At 42.1% G+C, this 21725-nt stretch overlaps 2 protein-coding genes across 7 annotated transcripts in view; one reads left to right on the forward strand and one right to left on the reverse strand.

Annotated features, from left to right (window-relative positions):
• Positions 1–11344, forward strand: part of PLXNC1 (plexin C1) — a 70212-nt gene extending 58868 nt beyond the window's left edge. The window contains exons 24-31 of the mRNA XM_051784029.1: positions 343–397; positions 1433–1464; positions 1553–1660; positions 3603–3766; positions 4192–4339; positions 6116–6256; positions 6347–6421; positions 8087–11344. Coding sequence (XP_051639989.1) covers positions 343–397; positions 1433–1464; positions 1553–1660; positions 3603–3766; positions 4192–4339; positions 6116–6256; positions 6347–6421; positions 8087–8191 — 828 coding nt within the window. The 3' untranslated portion in view covers positions 8192–11344. The remainder of the gene's footprint in view (positions 1–342; positions 398–1432; positions 1465–1552; positions 1661–3602; positions 3767–4191; positions 4340–6115; positions 6257–6346; positions 6422–8086) is intronic.
• A 2848-nt stretch (positions 11345–14192) lies between these two features.
• Positions 14193–21725, reverse strand: part of CEP83 (centrosomal protein 83) — a 193935-nt gene continuing 186402 nt past the window's right edge. For all 6 annotated transcript variants that reach the window (XM_051784043.1, XM_051784041.1, XM_051784042.1 and 3 more), the window contains 5 exons: positions 20783–20928; positions 16929–17058; positions 15994–16097; positions 15185–15365; positions 14193–14497 (listed from right to left, as the gene is read on the reverse strand). In XM_051784043.1, coding sequence (XP_051640003.1) covers positions 14312–14497; positions 15185–15365; positions 15994–16097; positions 16929–17058; positions 20783–20928 — 747 coding nt within the window. In that variant the 3' untranslated portion in view covers positions 14193–14311. The remainder of the gene's footprint in view (positions 14498–15184; positions 15366–15993; positions 16098–16928; positions 17059–20782; positions 20929–21725) is intronic.

The raw sequence follows: 21725 nt of genomic DNA on the forward strand, positions 1-21725 counted from the left end.
CACAAAGCAGTACCTGAAAATGAAAATGTCCAAATATGGGCTGAACCAGAAAAATCAAAGAAAGGGAAAGGTCTTCAAGGCTGGTTCATTGGAAGAGGTGCCTTCCCTCTTCTTAGGTAAGAGTTACTTGTTAGGTAAGGCTAATAAACTGCAGCTACTACCCGTGCCTGAAGGTCGAGCCCTGGCTGCTGCTGAAACCCGTGCACACCACGGTGAGAACGAAGTGAGCCGGCATGTTCCTGTGCTGCCATGGACTGAAGGAAATGAAGGAGGAAATGAAACTGCTGGTTTCGTGAATTCTAGACTTTTGTTTCAAAATTATATATTTGTTCTTGCTTACAGATTTCAAATGGAGCAACCATAAAAGTCTTTAAAAAGAAAGCAAATATCCGATCAGGTAACAGAGGAACTGCAATCTATTTAAACTTTTGTGGAGAATGATTGGGAATGCAGAGAGCTGAGCTGTGACAGGTTCTCTCTTGGTCAGTAGGAGGACAGAAAAATGTACTTGGATTTAGTTGAGCCAAATGAAGAGCCATGTTACCCTGGCTCTGGGCCTCTGGCAGGCACAGTGGGCCTAGGACATGTGAAGGAGGATAGAAGGACTTACAGTTGTCAGCAAATGATTACTTAGAGATACAGGCTCATAGGCAGGAAGCCCGGGTGACTCAAAGTGCTGACTGTTGAAACCAACACGGGGAGCGTGCCTTTCTCCGGTGCCCAGAGCTGTGTATCACAGACAGAGTGGTGCACTGTCCAGAGACAGGCATAACACAAAAATGTAATTTTCCTTATTTTCTTGACTGCATTTCTGAAAACTTTGGCTTGGCTGACAGCAGGTCAGGAGTTAAAGGGTGCTTACGGGGGGTCAGTTCACCTCACCTACCACTGGGATGCAGGTTGCTCCCACCCAGCTGGTGGCTCAGGGAAGAACTTTCTGTAGCCCCTGGGAAAAACACGCTCCTGATGTGGGGTTCACTTCACCATCAAAGTTAGGAGAGATGCGTGCATCTCACTGGGATGTCATTGCCCTCTCTCAGCAAGGGTTGCTGTTCTCAGCCACTGTGTTCAAGCCTGACCTCAGCCCACCTGCACTGAGCACTCTTAGAGACTAAACCAATGCAATCATCTCATCTGTTGTCTCTTGTCCTCCTTTCAGAGGAGCTGTGATTGCTGCCAGCTTACCCCCACAGCAGATATGATGCCCTGGCTTAGTGGTCAGAGCTACAGGTTGGCACTGGGGAGGTGCCCAGAGCCTGTGCATTTCTCAGAGGCTTCCCCCACACTGCAGGCAGGAAAGGATGATGCTGAGTCTGCTTGCTTGGCATCCTGGCATGCACCATGCTGCACAGCCCAGAGCCCAGCAGAACTCACGAGCCTGTAGCTGTGTGTTTTATTAATACCTGTTTGCTCTCTGCTTTCTGTTGTTTAGATGTGGACTACTCGGATGAGCACTGTCATTTGGTGAGTTGAGTCATTACACTGCTAAGTGGTAGATTTAATACTGAGCTGTATTTTTATCTATGTAATCTCTCTAATCTCTTCATGACAGATTTTACCAGACTCGGAAGCAAACAAAGATGTGAAGGGAGCAGGTCACAAAGGAAAGCAAAAATTCAAAGTGAAAGAAATGTATCTCACAAAGCTTCTGTCAACCAAGGTAAACTGTAAAGGCTTTATTTTGGGGGAGGGCTGATGTTGGGCTTGGTTAGTTTGGCACAACAGAAATACAAATTAAAGCAGAAATTTTGCAGACTTCCTGCATGTATATCAAATGTTAAATTAAAAGGTAGCATATAAAATTCACTGCTAGCTATGGATTATCACCATTTGCAAAGACACATTGCAGGTTTTCTAATGCTAGAGTTCTAAAATTGTCTATTACTCAGACTCTCTGTCTCCTCAGTAAGCACAACCTTTATTTCTCAGGTTAAAGAAAAAAGGCAATTACTGAGCTAATGGAAAGTGAGTTTTACCACTGAGTCCTATAGAGCAAGAACGATCCTCTCTGGAGAGACAACTTTCAGTCAACAATCTCCCTGGTCTCCTCTAGAGTTTGCTCAGCTTAGAGACAACTTCAAAAGCCTGAGTTTCACAAAATACTGCCTATGAAATGAAATAGTCTGTTAGGGTTTCAAATTAAGCATCTAAAATAACTAGATTAATTTTAAAAACAAGGTCCTTAGGATTTATAATGCAATTACCTAATTTATGCAATCTGCATTCCTTAGGAATAAGCCCTGATTACTCCCTCTGGTAACGTCATCTTGTTTCTGACTTACTCAAAATGGTTATAAAACTCTTTGCAACAGCATATTATTTAAAATATTAATCAGAGCACAACACTGAGAGCTGTCCAGTATGAGAGGCCTGAAGGCATGATGATTATAACCTTCTTGCATTTAAAAATCTATCAATCATTATTTAATTAGGTTGTTGATAGCATCTGAAGTAATTTGGGACACTACCCAAAGTGAAAGTAAAGACTGGTCATTTCTCATTAGCTGTGAAAACTAACATGAGCCCTCAGGAATTGCTGGAGTAAACCAGTAATCTCTTATGGTGGAAGACTGAAGTGCAGAAGAAAAGATCAGGCTCTTAAGAAACAGTCCTTTTAAAGGGCTTTAAATTAGTCGTCTCCATCTCCAAAATGAAACACTGCTTTGAACAACAGTGCTCTGATACCCTTCTCTGTGAAATTCCACCCATGATACGCTGCACACCAAAGGAAATTGCATTGCACCATGTCCCTGTCCCTCTCTCTCTCACCCGTACGTGCACACAGACACAACTGCAGAGCTTACCACTTGAAATTAACTGGCCAGTAGTGCATCAAGACCCTGCGATGTGCTTAAATCCTTCTCGTTGAGAGAAGATTGGGCTGAACTGAGCTTCAGAACAGATGTGAAGAAAAAAGGTGCAAAACAGTGTTTTGCTTTGTTTGCCTCTACTTATGAATACTTTATGATTATGTCAGCAAGTCCATCAGCAACCAAGCCCTTGCTTTTGTGAGCCAGATAGCTTCACTTCTGTATCAGAAATACGCAGTTTTCAGTTCTTCTCTGTAGCACTAGTGTCTTTGTATACCACCAATAGCTGTTATGCTAGAATTAGACCAAGTACCAGAGCCACTTGGCTGTGAAGTGTTGATGAGCACGTGTGTTGAGTATGTGTCGCAGATGGCACCATGAAGACCAGTGTCCTAGGAAACTGGTTAAACTGCTTTTCCTCACCTCCACCTTACTTTCAGCCACAAGTTCCAAATGCCTTTGGCAACAGTGCCAATAGTATCCCAAGAGTTGATGTAGCCTTTGTTGGACCAAGTGATACCTTCCACCTACGATGTATCATGTTCACCACAACTCCCCTGTTGGCAGAGCAATAGGATGTGTGGCATTTGAAAGCAGCTCATTGCGGTGTATTGTACTTTCATTTTTGTTACTGACTATCTTATTTTCCAATAACCTGTGGCCTTGATGTTTGCCACAAGTATATTGTAGTTTCTGTGTGTGGTTGTCTTGGGACATGCTCAGCTCTCTGAGGTAAAAGATCCTATTCTTTTCTTGTGTAATAACAAAATGTTCATTGTGTTATTTTTTCAGGTTGCAATTCATTCAGTTGTTGAAAAGCTCTTCAGGAGCATTTGGAGTTTACCCAACAATAAAGCACCTGTTGCCATCAAGTACTTTTTTGACTTTCTGGATGCCCAGGCTGAGAGCAAAAAAATTACTGACCCTGATGTGGTCCACATATGGAAAACCAACAGGTATGCCTGTGGGACATGCACAGGGGCACATGTGCTTTCGGAAAATGACGTTGCAAAGACGGAATGGGTCATCTGTGATCAGAAGAATAAGATTTTGGCATGTCTGGGAATAAGATGTGGTTTGGGTCTGTGGATCACAGTAATTTTAGTGTGTTGATTTGATACCAGTAAAAAACACCGTGGCTTCCAAGACTTATAAGTCTGCATACTGACTTCACACAGAGAGCAGTAGCGGCAGGTTGAGAGCATTATTTGAAAATGGGTGCCTGACTGATGTTTTTGCTCCATAACCTTTGTTCCCTGACCCCTTTTTTTAACATGAATAAGCAGCCCTGAAATGTGCTGCTTTCCATGAGTGCAGTGTAATTAAGTACCATTTTAAAGCAGTTGTTAACTGTAAAGATGCTTGTTCCTTCTCTGTCTAGTCTTCCTCTTCGCTTCTGGGTGAACATACTGAAGAATCCCCAATTTGTCTTTGATATTAAGAAGACTTCACATATAGATGGCTGTTTGTCTGTAATTGCACAAGCTTTCATGGATGCCTTTTCTCTAGCAGAACAGACCCTCGGGAAGGTAATGCTGCCCTTCCAGTCTTCTGCTAATTTCTCAACTACTGTCTTTTTCAACTGTATAATGATTCAGGCGATGAAGTTCTGGATCTGTTGACATTCAGGGCAAAACTGTCAGTGGCCTAATTAAGCTGGGTTTTTGTTCCTTGCTGGTCTGTCTCCCAGGACTTTGAAGAATTCACAAGGAGACAGACAGAGCTATCAGAATGCCGTATTTATAGTTAACTGCTGCTTGTCTTCCCTGCAGTTCATTTCTGCACAGTGAGTTTACACAATTTGTGGAAGAAGGTGGAAATTGTAAGATCTTAATGAAGTTTCAAACTAGTTTTAAACGAAGGTTGTAAGAGTACTAATATTATTTGATAAGTAGTCCAGATTTCGTCTGCCACACACTAATCTGCAGAAAACACACACAGTAAGCTGCTGGAAGCTGTAAGAATACTTGAAAAAGCTCTGAAGTTTGAAACAGTTCCTTCCACATTTATTAGCTGCTCCCTTTTTATATGGAAAATTATTTGCTGGAGTACCAAGTCCAGACATCTTACATTCAGAAACTCTTTAGTACAGTGTCCAGAACTCTGAGCGCCAGAAATAATTCATTTTTTCACAGGGTATTTTCCTTTTCTTTGGACCAAAGCAGGAAGCATTTGTTCAGGCTCATACTACTTTTTACCCTAAAAAAATGTATGTAAAAATGGACTAGTTTCGTATGTGATCTAGTCCAACTGCTCATGTGTTAGAGGTAAATAGCAAATAATGTGCTTATTTGTCATATTTTAGGAGTGAAGTATCATAAATTAAAGCTAACAAATACATCACTTCCTTCATGGAAAAACTGCAAATGAGCATGATTGTCAGATTTCTGTGCTTAACATATATTGTGAAGTATTGCTGATACTGCAGGAAATGTCTTGTGGTCTTTTAGTACTAAAACGTGTTTACTTTTCATCGGTTTTAGTATTTTATCCTTAAATATGTTTTAGCCATTTAGAAAACAAACATTTAAATCATTTCATCACACAGTGGAAACAGTAGTGACAAGATATCACATGGTTGTGTCATTTTTTCCCCAGAATTCAAACCAGAGCAGTGACAGGAGACTACCAGCCCCCACTTTTACATTCTGAAAATACAGTTTCCAAATGGGGCTTTGACTCCTACCACAAACATCAGCACTTATTTCCTCTAATGAGCCTAAAGCTCCCAGATAGGTCAGTGTTGACCCGGATTGTTGAAGTCCTGGGGTGAAAAAAATCCCTTTTGCTGTGCATGTCTGGCAGTCAGCTCTCCATGCGCTCGAACCACGGAGGGAGAGGAGTAGTAGGGACCAAAGAGTTTTAGGAGGACCTCTGCCAGGACAGGATCTAGGAAGACTCTCTGGTGTGTTACTGTAGGGGAACTTTCAGCAGTACTGCTGAATGCTGCATGTAAACAGGGTATTGGCCTTGGGCCCTTTGGTTCAGCTTTCACGCCCTTTCAGGTCTAGGGAGCCTTAAGGAGGAAGTGAGAAATAAAAATATATCTGTGGGACAAATGGTCACCCCTTCTGATGCCAATAGAAATCATTATATGGTAACTGTCACGAGATACAATACACTACTACTGAAGTCCTGCCTCTGTTTTTCATCTTTGTTTCATAACCTTGGTTCCATGCACATAACCACTGCAAAGAAAAAATGAGTCACACAGATACAATTAGATGCAATTAACTGTGTGGAGGTGGAACCTTAGGAAATCTGTGCTGTGAAAAGTGACAACGCTTCAAATTTTTTCTTTTAAGGAAGCACCAACAAATAAACTTCTCTATGCCAAGGACATTCCACTCTACAAGAAGGAGGTGAAAGCGTACTACAAAGCCATCAGGGATCTGCCTCCATTGACCACTGCAGAGGTTGAAGAATTTCTAGCTCAGGAATCTAAGGTATGGTTGAGAAGCAGGAACTTCATTTGCTTTCATGTTAAGATTTTTTAAAAAGGAGAACTATCTGACAGGAACTATTTTCTGTTTTAGAAACATGAAAATGAATTTAATGAGAAAGTGGCCTTGTTTGAAATCTACAGATACATAGTGAAATATTATGATGAGGTAAGCACAGCTGCTATGCCTGCTTAACCCTTTAATGTTAACTTACTACCTTAGGCTTGAAAGTGGTGCTTGACAAAGTAACCAAAGGCTGGCCTGATGTGCAACCTCCTGAGTGCCCCTCCAAAGGCAGCCCCTCCATAGTGCAGCCAAGACTGCTCCTTCCACTGAGCCGTGTGGGGCCAGAGCAGTGCAGCCCCCACCCCTCTGAGGGGTCACAGGCCAAAGGGCTGTAAGTGCACCTCCCCTGTCACTACTGTATTTCACGGAGACACTAGCAATAAAATTCTCCCTGCAGCTTTGAGGAAGTTCCTATATAGTCTAGGTTTCTTGTTCTACTGTGTTTGCAGAGTCTCTGCAAATGCCTGTCACAACTCCTGTGCACACGCTCCATTTCCCTAAAGATTCAGAAATCAGATTAGACTGCAGCACCAGGGCTCTCAATTTAACAGTCAGTACAAACACCTCTGCAGAGCAGCTCAGCCTTACAGCAAGAGGAGTCAACTCCTTTCCCACCATAGCCCTCTTAACGCTCTGCTCTAAGAGCCTTTCTCTTAAAGAGAAGCAGCTGTAGCTTCCAGTTGCTGATATTACTAACAAAAGAAATCTTTTCTCAGCTGAAAGCACTTAGTCACAGGCTACCTCTAAGCTGCTTTCTAAGAAAATCCCTGCCCTCCACTTTCCATGATAGGATTCTCTGCTCCATTTTGCTCTGCATCCTTAACAGAGGCTGCAAGGAGGATGCTTGTGCCTGTGCAAGGACTCAGATAAGAGCCAGCTGGGCTGTGTTGCCTGAAGGCCTCCTTACCACTTCCAGCAGGTTGTCTGGGTCTCCCAGCAACCAGGCCTTTCTCTCTTTCATCCCCAACAGCACAGCATCAGCACTTGCTGTAATCATCCAGCTCTCAGTCACCTGTTAGCTGGCTTGCCACTTCTGATCTCTAACATCTCAAATTATCTGGGTTCAGCATCAAATCCTTGCCTCCTAAAAGAAGCTTGGGATGATACTCAGATAATCACACATTATTAAGCTCATCAAAATTGTTGATACAGGAAAATTCAGTGTACTTTCAAGTCTTAGTGCCCATTTTTGGTTTTTTGAAGCTCGCACTGGCTAAACTTAGCCCATCCTTAGATGGAAATCTTCCTTCAGCTCTTCTCCCTCTGGCTTTTGGCTGGGAGCAACTAAACCTCCTTCATTGTTTGCTGAGACCTGTCCCATTGCAGAGTTGACAGCAAAGAGTTTTCAGACAGCAGCGGTGCTCCTTCCTATCACCTGGGCCTGGGGCCAAGTAGGCAAGTTAGAGAGGCAGTTTATTGCCCTCAGTTTATATGACAGAGGAAGAGAAATAAAATATCATTTGCAAATCTTCTCTAGGATAAAACTGGAGCACTTTGGGAGATGAGTATCTGCTAGATTTGTTTTGTTTTTTCTACTTGGCTCAGTCATTCTTTTGTGGAAGTGTTGCAAATCCTGTGATCAGAATGACTTGAAAGGAAAACTACCGAAATAAAGTGTTAAAGTCAGAAAAGAATGTTTACAGATAGTCAGGCATTCAGATGGATTTTTCTGTCAGCAGTTGTTAGAATATAGAAAAGCAGGCTTTAAAAAATAGCAAGTAAAATAAGCACTAAAAAATTATTTTCTCTTTTGCTAATTGTTAACAGATTGTCAGCAAACTCGAGCGAGAACGGGGGTTTGAAGAAGTCCAGAAGCAGCTCCAGCAAGTAAAAGCCTTATTTGATGAAAAGAAAAAATGCAAATGGCTTTGAGCAGAGCACTGACTCACAGCATCACTATGGGAAATTTTAAATTAGTGCTACTGCTCCTGAAACTGTTTTGACTGATTATATGTACAGGGTTTGAAACATTTGGACACTCTTCTCCACTCTGACCATTCAAGTAATATCTACGTTTGGGAATGAAATACGGGCAGGGTTACATATTCAGACATGGGCATGTAAAAGTGAATCTGGTGTTGGCAGGGCCAGCATTTTTAGGTACTTGAACACACATAACCCTTTGGTTCAAAAATACTGTCTAAGTAAGCTTTCTGCTTACTTAAAAACAAGGTCGTAGGAGACGTGCAAAATACACTGTAAGTTCAGAGTCGCCCATGTGAACTTGCAAGTTGCTTAGCTCGTTTTTTAAGAGGGAAAGCTGATGTTTCGCTACATCCTTTCAGCAGCTTGGCAAACTGTGAGGGTGAGCTCCGGCTTCAGAATACGGGTCAGCTCCAGTTTCCTTCCTTCCAGTCAAATGTTCACTGGTTCCTGTTCAGGGAAAAAAAAATAAACAAACCCCCACATAAATAAAACCCAACAAAAACCTGGCACCAAAGTGACACTTCAGATAAGTGTGTTTAGCAGAAAAAAAGTGGGTCTGAGGTTTGAAGGCCAAATGCTACATGGCAGGACTTATCTTCCTTAGTTTAGAAATTCCATGTGCAAAGTGAAGCCAGCTGCTGAGGGAAGGAGGCAGGGGGGAGGCTTTCGGAGAAGGGTGCTGGGCCAACATCTGTCTGTGTTTACATTTCTACCTTTCCATCCTTAAATAAGCTGTGAAACACTTGTGAGCAGCTTCACAGGTGAAACTGCACTGCATCAGAACACTGTTGTGATTTGATGAAGCAGCTGATGGCTGCACTTCGGTGCATAAATCTATACTCAGGTGCATGATCGGCCCATGCATCAATGCTGACAGTCCTGGCCAGGCTTCTGTCTGTGTACAAGGGCCTCACAAACCTGAAGCCAACATGTGGGGGGGGGTTCAGGTCAAGGAAGGTTAGTTTAATAATATGTAAGAACAGGAGGACTGGTGTAATCTCTGTGTATGAGAAACTGATACAAATGTGCTCGCTGGGGTTGGGGTGGGGAGGGGTAACTGTCTGCCTTAGTCTGGCTGGGGTTTTTGAGGCTTGGCCGTTTTGAAAGGAAGGAGTCCATTACATTTGCATTGGTGGCTAAAGTCAGCCCAGCTGGAAAGCAGGTGCATGGCTGTGCTGCTGAGATGAGGCTGGTGCAGTGGCTACTGAAAAAAGCCATGGAGGAGCAGCCGTGGCTCCAGCTCTGCTACTGCACCAGCACAGTCCTACCCTCTGCTACAGAGCTGAAACGATTTGTCACCGTGGACTCTGCTTCTGTCACAGGAGACTCGTATTGAGGCTGTCACGTGCCCTTAGGTTTGAGGTAAGGCATTGATGACACGGAGATAACGTTTCCATACATTTCTGGAGGGATCCACTGCTGGAAGTGAGTGGCCCACAGGAGAGGGAAACACTGTCACCTGCCTTGGCAGGATGTGCCAAGTTTGGTACAGGAAGGCAGTGCTGGGACTGTGAGCAGCCAGAGATGGCTGTGCAGGGCTCCCAGGCGGCAGAGCTCCAAGATTTACTGCCATGTGCTGCTGCACTGGGGGAGCCCTGCAGCTGCAGGCCAGCAGTGCTGAAGCTGGCTGGTTTGGGCACAAAGGCTCCCAGCACCTGGTACAAGGTACAGTCCCATGGCACACGGCCGGCCAGCGCCCCACACGCTAACCAAGCCTTGGCCGAAGCAAGGCCGGCTGTTAACGTGGAAAAAAGCAAACACCAAAACATGTTGCCTGCTGGTCTGCCCCCTCCCTGCTGTGTGATTGCACAAGTTGTACCTCTTGCATAGCAGAGAGGACAGCCACCAAACAACCCATACTGTGATGGCTTTGTTGTGTTTTTTTTTTTTTTTAATTCAAGTCTTACTCTTGCTATTAAGTTTACACTTTATACTTGATGGAATGTATGGCTTTGTTCAGGAAACTGCACTACAATGTTGCAGTACTTTCAGCAGTTCTCTGCCTGGCACAATGTATTTTGATAGTTCAATTTTAATTGGAAAAAAAACCCAACCCAACCCTAACCTATCTTGCCCTCTGTCTTAAAGGAGTGGATCATGGCTTGACTAGCACTTAAGCTTGGAATACCTGTATGTAAGGGCTTGATTTTTATTATTCTTAATCTAACACTTTAAAACAGCATCAAATAAATAAAAAAGCACAGTAACTAATATTGAAGGAGAGGCACGAGCGGATTACTCTTTCCAGTGTGAGAGTTCTGTTCCACTTCAGGTGTTTGCTGGCAGTGCATTCAAATGAACTGTGATAGTTTTGTTCAACAGTAACCTTCTGTACAGGCAGAAAAAACAAATCCAACATTTCTGCTTGAAAAGCTGTAAAATATAATCTGTTTGCGTGGGTCTGATCCTGTGAGCTTCACTATATGTGTTTATATTGATGAGGAAATGAAAATCAGTCCTATTCTGTATTTGTACTACTGCTTGTTTGCTACAATAGCTTTAATGATTTCTAGAGATTAAGTATGTGTTGAAGCAGGCCCTGTAGCTTTACCTACAGCCTGGAATAGGATTATTGCCTTTTATTCAAGCCTCCTAAACAGTGTCACTCTGTTAGTAAACCATTTTTAAGTCATGCTGGGACTTTGTAACCCATCAAGTGGATCTCACAAAGTGATGTGAAGTATAATTAAGTGATTGTGGCTCTTTTGGTAGGTTTGGGTCAGCACACAAAACATTGGCACACCTTCCGTATCTGCCATTTGCCGTTACTGTTACACGGACAAAAAGAAACCTCTGTATTATGGCAACCCAACAGTTCTAATCACGTTCTCAGAAATGAAAGCAAACTTCTCTTCAACTTACTGTCACATGTTTACAGGCAAACTGCTATGGCAAACAGTGTATTTTCTAACACTAGCTTACAGAGCATTATTTTGCAGTCATCTAGTTTGAAGGCAAATCTTACTAATGTGTAAAGTAATTCCTGTTGTACAGAAGTTAACCTGTTGTTTAAAATTAATGGTTAAAAAAAAGTGCAAATGACAAATACATGTTGGTGTTTGTATGGGTTTATCTAGAATAAAAGCATTTGGAGGTTAATTTGATTGTGTACTTTCAAAAGGTTAAAAGAAAGCAAGAACAGCTGGTAACAATCCAATCCAAGGTCATGCAAAGAACAGAGTGGCATCAGATGAGGAATACCTGCTGCAGCTCCAGCCCTGCGAGGCTGCAGGGCAGAACCATGCAGGTCAGCACAGCACAGTTCCATCGTGCTGAAGATGGGAAGTACAAGAAAAGGATGCTGGGGAGGGGATTGTCTAAAACCCAGTGGCTCCTGAGCAGTGACCTGCAGGGCCTGGGTGGAGGGGGATTCCCAGCTGCCTTCCCACCTGTAGGAAGCAGCAGCAGGCCAGGGACAGGCTAGATATGCAGTGCCTGCCACACCTCCACACAGCCTTCAGGAGCTGCACTACAACTACACCACTTAAAGGCTCTGAGGCTGATGATAATTTTAAAAAGCTAAAAATGTTAAAAAGGAGGATAACCCAATAACCCTTCTTTCAGGAGAAGGTGCTGCAGGGGCAGGAAATTGTCTCTCACTCAAAAAGCCTTAAACCAGCTGGCAAAGGGAGCCCACAAACCTGGTGGTGACAATCATTCTTCCTCCTTCTCTTACACTTCTTCCACCTGCCACATCTTCCCTAGTTTGTATAAACCACCCTCCTTGCCCCCCAACATTAGAGTGCACCTTGTTGAAGCCCACACAGCCAGAGGCAGGGACAGAGACACAAGGCTGCTGAGAGCTTGCTCTTTGCAACTGTTCCATGCTGGTAGGTGCTGGTGACCATCCCGTTTGGCAAAGGTGGCTCAGGCACAGAGAGGTACTTCACACAAATTAATCCTGCAGGAGACAGCAGTAGCTTCTGTTTTCCACAGAGAAGTTTAACAAACTTCCCAAGAAAGGAAAGGACATGGCATTCCCCAATTTAGTGTTCCCACTGAAACACTCCAAACCTTGTGCTGCTCACTCACACGCCCACCCTACCTCCTCCTCCACCGCAGGAGGACAGAGAGGAGAATTAGAGGCACAAAAGGTAAAGATCATGAGTCAAGATAAGAACAATTTACTGGAAACAGCAAGGAGACAAGAAAAGGAACAGCAACAGCAACAACTTTAATCAGTGTACAAAGGAGGCAAATGATTCCCACGTGATTGCTTGCCACATGGAGCCTGGCAAATACCCGACCATGCCGCCACCCTGTGTGACCCGGAAGGGACACCTTCCCCTGTCCCAGAAAAGGCCGTGAGGTAGTACAGAATAACCTCCACGTCCTAACCATGGCCCCTCCTGGCTACTGCAAAAATTAACCCTGTCCTGACCAGAACTGGGACAAATCATACTTCTGCACTGTATGGAAAATCAAAAATGCAGCCTCTGAGAGGGAAATTGAGTCAATGCCAACATCACCATATGCAACGTAGTTATTCTGCTGACTGTTCCTATAGTCTAACAGCAATACCCTAGTATAAGAAATTGCAGTGTATTCTCACTGTCCCAGACTTCTGCTGCAGTACTTTGGGAAAAAAAAAAAAAGAATAAAACACCCAAATACAAATAAACAAACAAGACCCAGATAAAATAATTACTACAATTCCAGGAAAGTCATCACTATCCAGTAAAAACAAAATAAAAAATTAATTTAAGTTCGCAAGTTTCTATTACTGAACTATAATGAATGGGAAAAAATTTAAATACTTTCAACCTTGAATAAATAATTTTATTTTAGGTAAGTAAACAAATTAGAGTGGCAACAAATGCAAACTTACATTTTCATAATGTGAAGGCAATTTGTTACACTTATCTCTGCTATATTATATTAAAAAAATTATATCCTATTCCCAATTTAACAATTCAAGAGGCACATTCTCAAGGGTTGCAAATAAAAGTTTTCAGAACTTCTAAAATCTCATTTCATCCTCTTTATGTGCATGGGAACACCAAAATAACAACCCAGATGTGGACTACAGCATTGTTAAAGATGGTAACAGCAACCCAGAGGGACACCACTCATGACCATCCTCTACCCAGACACAGAGCCACTGACCACAGCTCTCTGGCTGCACCCATCCAGCCAGTTCTTACCCACTCAATAGCCCATCCATGTCTTTCCAGTGTGGAGATAAGGATGTCATGTGGGACAGTATCAAAGGCCTTACTGAAGTCTAGATAGATGAGATCTGTCGGTCTTCCCTTGTTGGCCATTGCCATCACTTCACCACAGAAGGGCACCAGACTGGTCAGGCACCGTTTGCCCTTGGTAAAGCCGTGCTGGATGCCTTGGATCACCTCCTTGTCTTTTATGTGCCTTAGCACGTCTTCTAGGAGGATCTGCTCTGTGGTCTTCCCAGGCACAGAGGTGAGGCTCACCAGTCTGTAGTCACATGGATCATCCTTTCTCCCTTTTAAAAAACAGGAGCAATGTTTCTTTTTTTCCAGTCACTGAGGCCTTTGCCTGAGTGCCATGACTTCTAAAATATGATGGAGAGTGGCTTGGCAACAACATCAGCCCGTTCCCTCAGGACCCTGGGATGCCCATCATCAGGTCCAACAGACCTGTGGCTAATCAGCTTCAACAAGCCATCCTTAAACATGTTTGCTTACAGTGGGAGGGAATTCACTGCCTCTACACTCACCCAGAAGATCAGGAATTTGAGAGAAGTGGGAAGTCCAGTTGATCAGGAACAAACTGTCTGCAATTGAATCCCAATACTGAGCCCAAAAACCTTGCAATGCCAAATATCGCAGCACTGGTAACTCGAATTCAGGGAGCGTCCCCTTCAGGGATGGCAACCCTAGATATAAAACGTATCTTTTTATGATTCCCAGTGGTAAAAGGTATTTTTGACCTTAGTCTGAATAGTTAAACAAGTTGAGCCACAAAGGGGTAACTATGCAGAGTATATTTGCTTCTATTCAGGCACATACAGGCATGTTTTTGGCAAAATATTAAATGCACATACAAAGGATAAGTTATTGCAAGTTAAGAGCAAGGAGAGTTGCAGATTTATTTAGAGTCCTCGCTTTGTGCTTCACTTTCTCCAGTGGTCTTGTTTCTTGCCAAGTCCCTGTATGCATCCCCCATTACCCGCTCTCTAGGTGGTCCAAGATCTTCCAGCTGTTTTCTCTGTCTGGTTTCTAGTTCTTCCAACCTCTTGCGAAGCAGGGAAAGCTCTCTTTGATGCTGCTCCTCCTTGGGGAAAAAAAAAAAAAAGGAAAGTGGCACTATTACATTTTGCACACCTACAGAGGATCAAAACGAGCAATAATTTATTTCTTTAATGAAAATAAAAACAGTGAAGTCCAAAATATCCTTATTTGTTAAATTTTACTCATCAGTGTTTTGTGGGTATTATTCTGACATTCATGATAAACAGCATGAGCAAGAAATACAGCTGCAACTGTTCCTCCTCTCAGATGAAAGAGCACACAAACCTGAGGTCTCAGTAACCAAGAATCTGTGAAGTCAACCTGATCAACCTCAGCCAGAGAGATTTTCACCCTCAGAAACTCAGTGTAAGACTTTTAACCCCATAGGAAATCAAGAGCAGCAATACTGTTTTGTAATAATGAAACCATGGTGTGAGAATAACACTGTGGTATTTCTTTCTCAGAAGGAGCCACTTAAACCCTCTCAGGAGAAGGACAAAGTATGTAGAACTGGGTTAAAACTGCCTGTTTGTTACATTCTGTAGCATATCCTTTGTCTTTCAAGCACTCCTTCCTATTGCAAGGAAGGGAACATCTCTAGATATCTCAAAGTTTCCTTCTTCTGTTCAAAGATAAAATACTCTTTCCTTAAGACTAAGGTCTGTAAAGAAGGACTGTTCTAGTACCCTCTTTTGTTGTACTGTTTTCACAACTTGTAATATATCAGCACCTGAAGAAGAGGGAAGGACACTTCAGACCCAGGAGGCAGGGCAGACGATGGCATTATCCCAAGTGGATTGAGTGATGGTATGTTAGGGTTCAGAATTATACTCCGGAATTCATTGTGCCGACGTTGCAAGTCCTTTAGTCTCTTCTGGAGGCGTGCATATTCTTCAGAGGAAACATTCTGCCTAGGAAATGAGAGATTTCTTATTGCTCAAAATCTTTGTTATCCCCACACAGCAGCATACCTCTCCATGAGTGCTCTGCTGTTTACTACCTATCCCAATATACCAGAAGAACTGGAAGGTACTGCATGTCTGTCTAAAAATCCCTCTACATATTAGGCTATCTGCTGTATTTTAGATTAGAATTTACATAGAATAAATTAAGGTTTTAATACCATTCACAGAATTGAACCACAGGAGCCACAATAAATTAACTATTCAAATCAAGTCCTCCATAGGTGCTCAATGAAGAGAAAAAACCAGGACTTTATCTTTCAAAGAGGAGAATTGCAAGAGTCTGTCCCTCTTGCAATTCTGAAGTCTTTTTCACTTCCTTCTTTTGAAGGGATTCCTGCAAGTGTGTCAACCAGGTATTTCTCCTCTCTTTCTTCCCAAAGACACAGCCCTGCAGTTGTCTTACAAGCTGCCCATCCTAAACAGAATCTATTCAAACAATTCTAGTGATGAATAGGCCATTAAACTTGACTCTGGTTATTAAAGTAGGTGACAAATCTTCAAAACCACTTCAATTTATAAGTCAGATTTTGGACATATATAAATTTTCAAGCTAAGAAAAAGCAAAGTTAATTACCTAATTAACATCTGATTTTGTTTTTCTAGTTCTTCCATCTTGGCTTCCAAAAGTTCTATTTTTTCACGCATCCTCCTTTGTTTATTGTCATTGAGAGTCTTTCTCTGTCAAACAGACATTTGAAACAGCTAAGTAATACCTTGATAGATTAAATCCTGTAAAAATTAAATCTACAGTGTACATAGTTTCAAGCTGTGACACTTTATAGGATTTTTCTTCCTTAAGAAGAGGAGCTGTGTTGTTTGAAGGGGCTTGGATTCCCATGATGGGAAACAAATGCAACCTGCAACTGAAGGATGCACAACTGCTGGTGACTTGTTGGTTAGTGACCAACCGTACTAACAAACACCAACTGTATTTGATAATTACAAAGCTCATTCTTGAAATGACCACATATAAATAAGTATAAACATGACCAGGAAAGTATGCTTCCTTCTTTTAACTTTTTTTTGCTCGTGTTGACCTAACTTTTTACAGCCATAAAAGCTACTGGTAGGTTTTATAACCTGTATATGTTCAAAGTATAACACTGTTAATTAATCCTGAGCTTTTATAAACAATTAATCTGCCTTTCCTTTCAAATTATTTCAGAAAAAGCAAGTTTAGAAGAGATAAAATTTTAATATTTCATCAAGAAACATCTGAAACATCATCCTCCCTAATCAAGGGGTCCACCTCTTAAATAACCATAAATACATACCTGTATGTGCCAAGAAAGCCTCACAAAATCTTTGATGGCATTATAAGGAGGTTGTTGGCTGTAGTATACTTTTACATGCCACTTCAACCTATCTCTATGCTGGTTTAAAGAACCCAATATATTTAGTTATTAAGTAGACTGCAAATAAACTTTAACATTGAAACAATTCTAGCTGGCCAACTTAAAGCTGAAATTTTCCTAAGTTAGATCATTCATAAAGGAAGAGACCACATGCCTTTTTCTGAGCAACAGCAGCTCGACACAGCTTGTTCCTCAGCTGGTTATATTTCTCTTCATGGTCTGTGATGCACTGAGTAAGCGTACGCTTCTCCTGCAGCCATTCCATACGCTGGCATTCTAAAATCCTTCGAAAAATCAGGTTAAAAGATTAGGAGGTTATACAAACAAAGCAGTACGTTCAGTTAATGCCTTAAGATGCTTAAAATAGACACATCTTTTCACAACTCTTACCTTTATATACTTGAAGGATCTGATTTAAATTTGATTATGCTAACAATCTAATTGTGACTAACAACATTTGAACCTGCACATTAACATTATCTTAGGTTTTGTTCAACCATGAGGCAAATTCTGAAAAGTGATTCTAATAAACTAGCTAATTGTTGGCATGCTACCAAACCACCCATAGAAAATTCCTAAATTCAGGTCAAACAATCACACTGGAACACAAGAGTAGACACCTATGCCAAACATCAGTTGCTAGAAGAGCTGACAACTATCTCCTCAGTTTGGGAGAACAGCGTGCTGCCCTATGGAGTCTCCTGTGTCTTAGTAAAAGACTTGACTAGAGCGTGCTCCTGACCAGAACAAACACCAGCTCAACAGAAGCTCCCACCAGTATGGTTTCTAGACAACATTCCAGCTGAACACACACCACCAATGGCATATGTAACCTGCTTAGATCTTTGCATGGTTAAAACATACTAAAATTAGGTTGTGTTCTCTAGCAGTGGATAGGAAAGGAGCCAGTTTCTCTCTGCTGCCTTGTTTGTTTGGGCTATCTGCATTGTGAGTCGAAGCAGACAAGAACTAACTGCAAATTTAATTACATGACTCTTAAAGAATAAAATCAAATGTTGAGATTCTATGCAGCAGCTTTTAAGAAGGCAAAAGCTTGGTATCAGTGCATCCATACCACTCTAGTCCTGGGCTGATGCAGTTTCCCTACAGGGACTCTGAATGAATCTCCATAAGTTTCTCATCAAATGACCTTTCCCTTCCCCACAGTAGAAATCTTAGGCATCACCCACTCATGTTGAAACCAGGGTCCTGGCCCCCATGGTAACTGTCACAGCTCTTTTAGTAGATCCATTGTGGCTTGTACCTCACTGATGACTGTAAAGTACTAGTTCCCAGGAACCAAAGCACTTTTGACAAGCACTGCTTGGCAGTAAAAGGATTTCAGTTGAGGCAGCAGTTAAAAATGTCATGAGTTGGGTATGGAGTTTTTTGGGAGTGTTTTTTAGGGTGGTTTTTTTGTTTGGTTTGTTTTTCAAATGCCACTAACATTGTTTCTGAAATGCTTAACAAGTGCCTGTTTGAGTTCATCTCTGATCTGTATCACTCTCAGAGTTTGCCTTCAGCTTTTTTTCTCATTTCACAAGCCTAAGACTGACACAGCCAGGCACACAGCTGCTTTGCCTACTTATGCTCAATGCTCAACTGGCATTATTTTATTTATCTGAACTTTTTATCTTGTGCTTTCTTATCTTTTGGTCCCTATTTCACTTCCTCTTCCTTTGGTGCAACTTAACTCTTGGAGTTCAAACTCATAAGAATTACTGAACTGAGGAAGGATGTCCTATCACCCACAGGTTCATAAAAAGGATGGCAACATGTCCCAAGGCTCCCAGTGTAGCAATGGGACAGACCTGCAGGGCTTACACATAGGCTGTGTAGGCTGCAAAGCTGCTTCATTTCTGCAGTATCAGGCTTGGTGCATCTCCCATTTACCTACAAACTTGTACGATGATCTCTCAGAACTGACAAGTTCCTTCCTTCCACTGCCTTCCCAGGAAAACCTAGTCTTGACTAGCCTGTGGTTCAGCCTATGTAAATGACAACAGCAGTCTCACTCAAATAACAGCAACAATCTCACACAGCATGTGAATACACCTCCCTAAATACATCCAAAGTATTTAACATGCCACTGACAAGTGAACATACTCTCCAGTCCAAATGCAACAGTATCTACAAATGTTAAACTGAAAAGCAGTAGTTAAACTAACGACAACAAAGCAATTGCAGTACCAAATCATAACAAAAGAGATGTTAAAACAAAAAAATGCCACATTATACCCTTTGGAAGTTTTGTATTTAATCTGGGACACTGGCTTTTTAAAAAACCCACCACGCAATAATCCAGTGCAAGTTAGACATGTATTTGGTTATTAGGCTAGGAGATTCTGAAGAGCCATTTGTATTGGATTTCTGTGGCCAGGTTTTGGTAGCAGAGAGGCTACAGGAGTGAATTCTGTGAGAAGCTGCTGGAAGCTTCTCCCATGTCTGGTAGAGGCAATACCAGCCAGCTCCAGGACAGACCTGCCACTGGCCAAGGCCAGGCCAATCAGGAATTATAGTAATGACTATAACATTTTAAATATAATATTTAAGACAGAAAAAAAGTTATTGTGCAGATGAAAATTGCAGCCAGAGGAGAGCGGAGTGAGAACATGTGAACAACAACACAGACACCAAGGACAGGGCAGAAGGGGGGGAGGAGGTGCTCCAGGCACCAGAGCTGAGGTTCCCCTGGTGGTCCTGCACGTGGTGCAGACCATAGTGGAGCAGCTGTGCTCCTGTGGCCCATGGAGGACCATGGACCGTGGGAGAGGAGCCCATGCTGGAGCAGGTTCTCCTGATAGGACTTGTGGCCCCGTGGGGGACCCATGCTGGAGCAGCCTGTGCCTGAAGGACTGCACTCCATGGAAAAGTGATCTGCACTGGAACAGTTTGTGAAGAACTGTTGCCCATGGGATGGACTCAGGCTGGAGAGGTTCGTGAAGGACTGTCTCCTGTGGGAGGGACCCCATGGGAGCAGGGGAAGGACTCCTCTCCCTGAGTGGTGGCAGAAACAACAACTGGCTGTAACCCCCATTCCTCGTCCCCCTGCGCCGCTGGGGGGGAAGAGGTAGAATTTGAAAGGAGGGAGAGATGGGGGCACAGTGTTTTTAAGATTTATTTTACTTCTCATTCTCCTGCTCTGATTCTGTCAGTAATAAATTTAATTAGTATCCCCACTTTGAGTCTGTTTTGCCTGTGATGGTGATCAGTAAGTGATCCCTCCCAGTCCTTATCTCAACTCATGAACTCTTTGTTATACTTTCCCTCCTCTGTCCAGTTGCAGAGGGGAGTGAGAGCAACTTTAGTGGGTACCTGACATCCAGCCAGGGTTAATCCACTACACCATTTCAGGCTAACTGCAAATTAATCTTCTAATTCCAGGAAAGTGTTCATTGCTATATGGAATCTGAACAAGATTCAGCTCCCATCAGCATTTATTATCATATTTTGATGTTATGTGGCCAAGCTTGTGCAAAAAATGAAAGTGATTATTTTTAATGTTGATGAGAGGAACTAGAAGATATCCAATAAGCTTTTATTTACCTCATATCAGTGGGAGGTGAAAAGAAGTATATACTTGTATCTACTGACTGGGTCCCTGAAACATTATCAAAGCATAGTACAATGCTTGAATGCTTTTTTTCACCCTCACTGCTTAAACACTCTTAAAAGAATTGTGTCAGAAACTCTAGATCCACTTATAGAAGTCTGACATTCCCTTCAGTATAAGTAAAATTTCATTTTATACAAGCAGTTTATCTCCACTAATCAATAATTTATTTTAACAGACATGAATGGAAACGAACTCCTCTTTTTGAAGTTACCATGAGCAAAGTTTTAATTCATACTGTACAACAGAACATATAGCCATTTTTTACAACTGTCCAATATTTCCTGTTCATTTTCACTTTCTGACTTTACTTAACTATGCATTGTAAATTCTGGATAATCTACATGAGAGGAACACAAGCAACATAAAAAGTAAAGCCAAAAGAAAAAAATTACTTCTCTCTTTCCAGTTGAGCTTTCTCTGCCTGTTGACATTCTTGTTTCAGTCTTTCTATTCTTTCCTTCAACTTCTCATTAGACTCCAGCAAATCCTTTTCTGATTGAGAAAGTGAGGCAAGCTGGAGTTCCATGTTGTAGATTTGCTACCAAAAAAAGAGAATTTTTTCCATTTGAGAAGATATACAAATAACTGGCAATTCATTTTGAGATACTGAGACAGTGCAAAATGGAAACAGCAACTAGCTTTAGCTTTTCATTAGCCTATTTTACTTGTCCCTTTTCTCCTTGCTCAGCAGTCTCTCCAGAAACTTTACAGTAAATCACTTCTAGACAAAGAAGGTTTTCTATTATACTTAAAATGAGGAAGTGAGGCAGGACTCTTCAGTCATTGACATGACCCCCAGAACTTCAGAATTTCAACATTAAGCCCCAGGGCAGAACAGAAATAGAGGACCACACAACATTTAGTAGCAGCGCTGTGGAGCTACCCAGGCTCTCATAAAACAATGTGTTACAATCAGCAGTGACTTGTACCAACCAGTTCACAAAAATAAGGAAGCACAGAGCTTGAAAAATCCAACCTCTGCAGTCCCCATATAGAAATGATTTCCCTTTCCTTTTCCTCCCCCACATGGAAACTTAGATACCCCAATTTCTGATTTCTGGAGGAGAAAAACAATTGCCTTGAACTTCAAGTGCACACAGCTTGCAGAGTACTTTGATGAACAGCTATTGTTACCTACTAAATAATATCATGGGCAGGCAGGAGTTAAAAAAATTAGGTTTTATTTTCAACACTCTCATCAATTGACTCTGCAATAGAAATATACCTCTTTACACTAGTTTGTTCATTTATGAAACATCTGTTAAGCACTTGAAGAACCTCAGATGAGAGATGCAGTGTAAATGCAAAGCATTACCTAGAAACACTTTAAGTCTC

The sequence above is a fragment of the Manacus candei genome, unplaced genomic scaffold (assembly GCF_025592945.1).
Source record: "Manacus candei isolate 608988 ecotype Guabito, Panama unplaced genomic scaffold, ASM2559294v1 h1tg000018l, whole genome shotgun sequence".
Lineage (NCBI taxonomy): Eukaryota > Metazoa > Chordata > Aves > Passeriformes > Pipridae > Manacus > Manacus candei.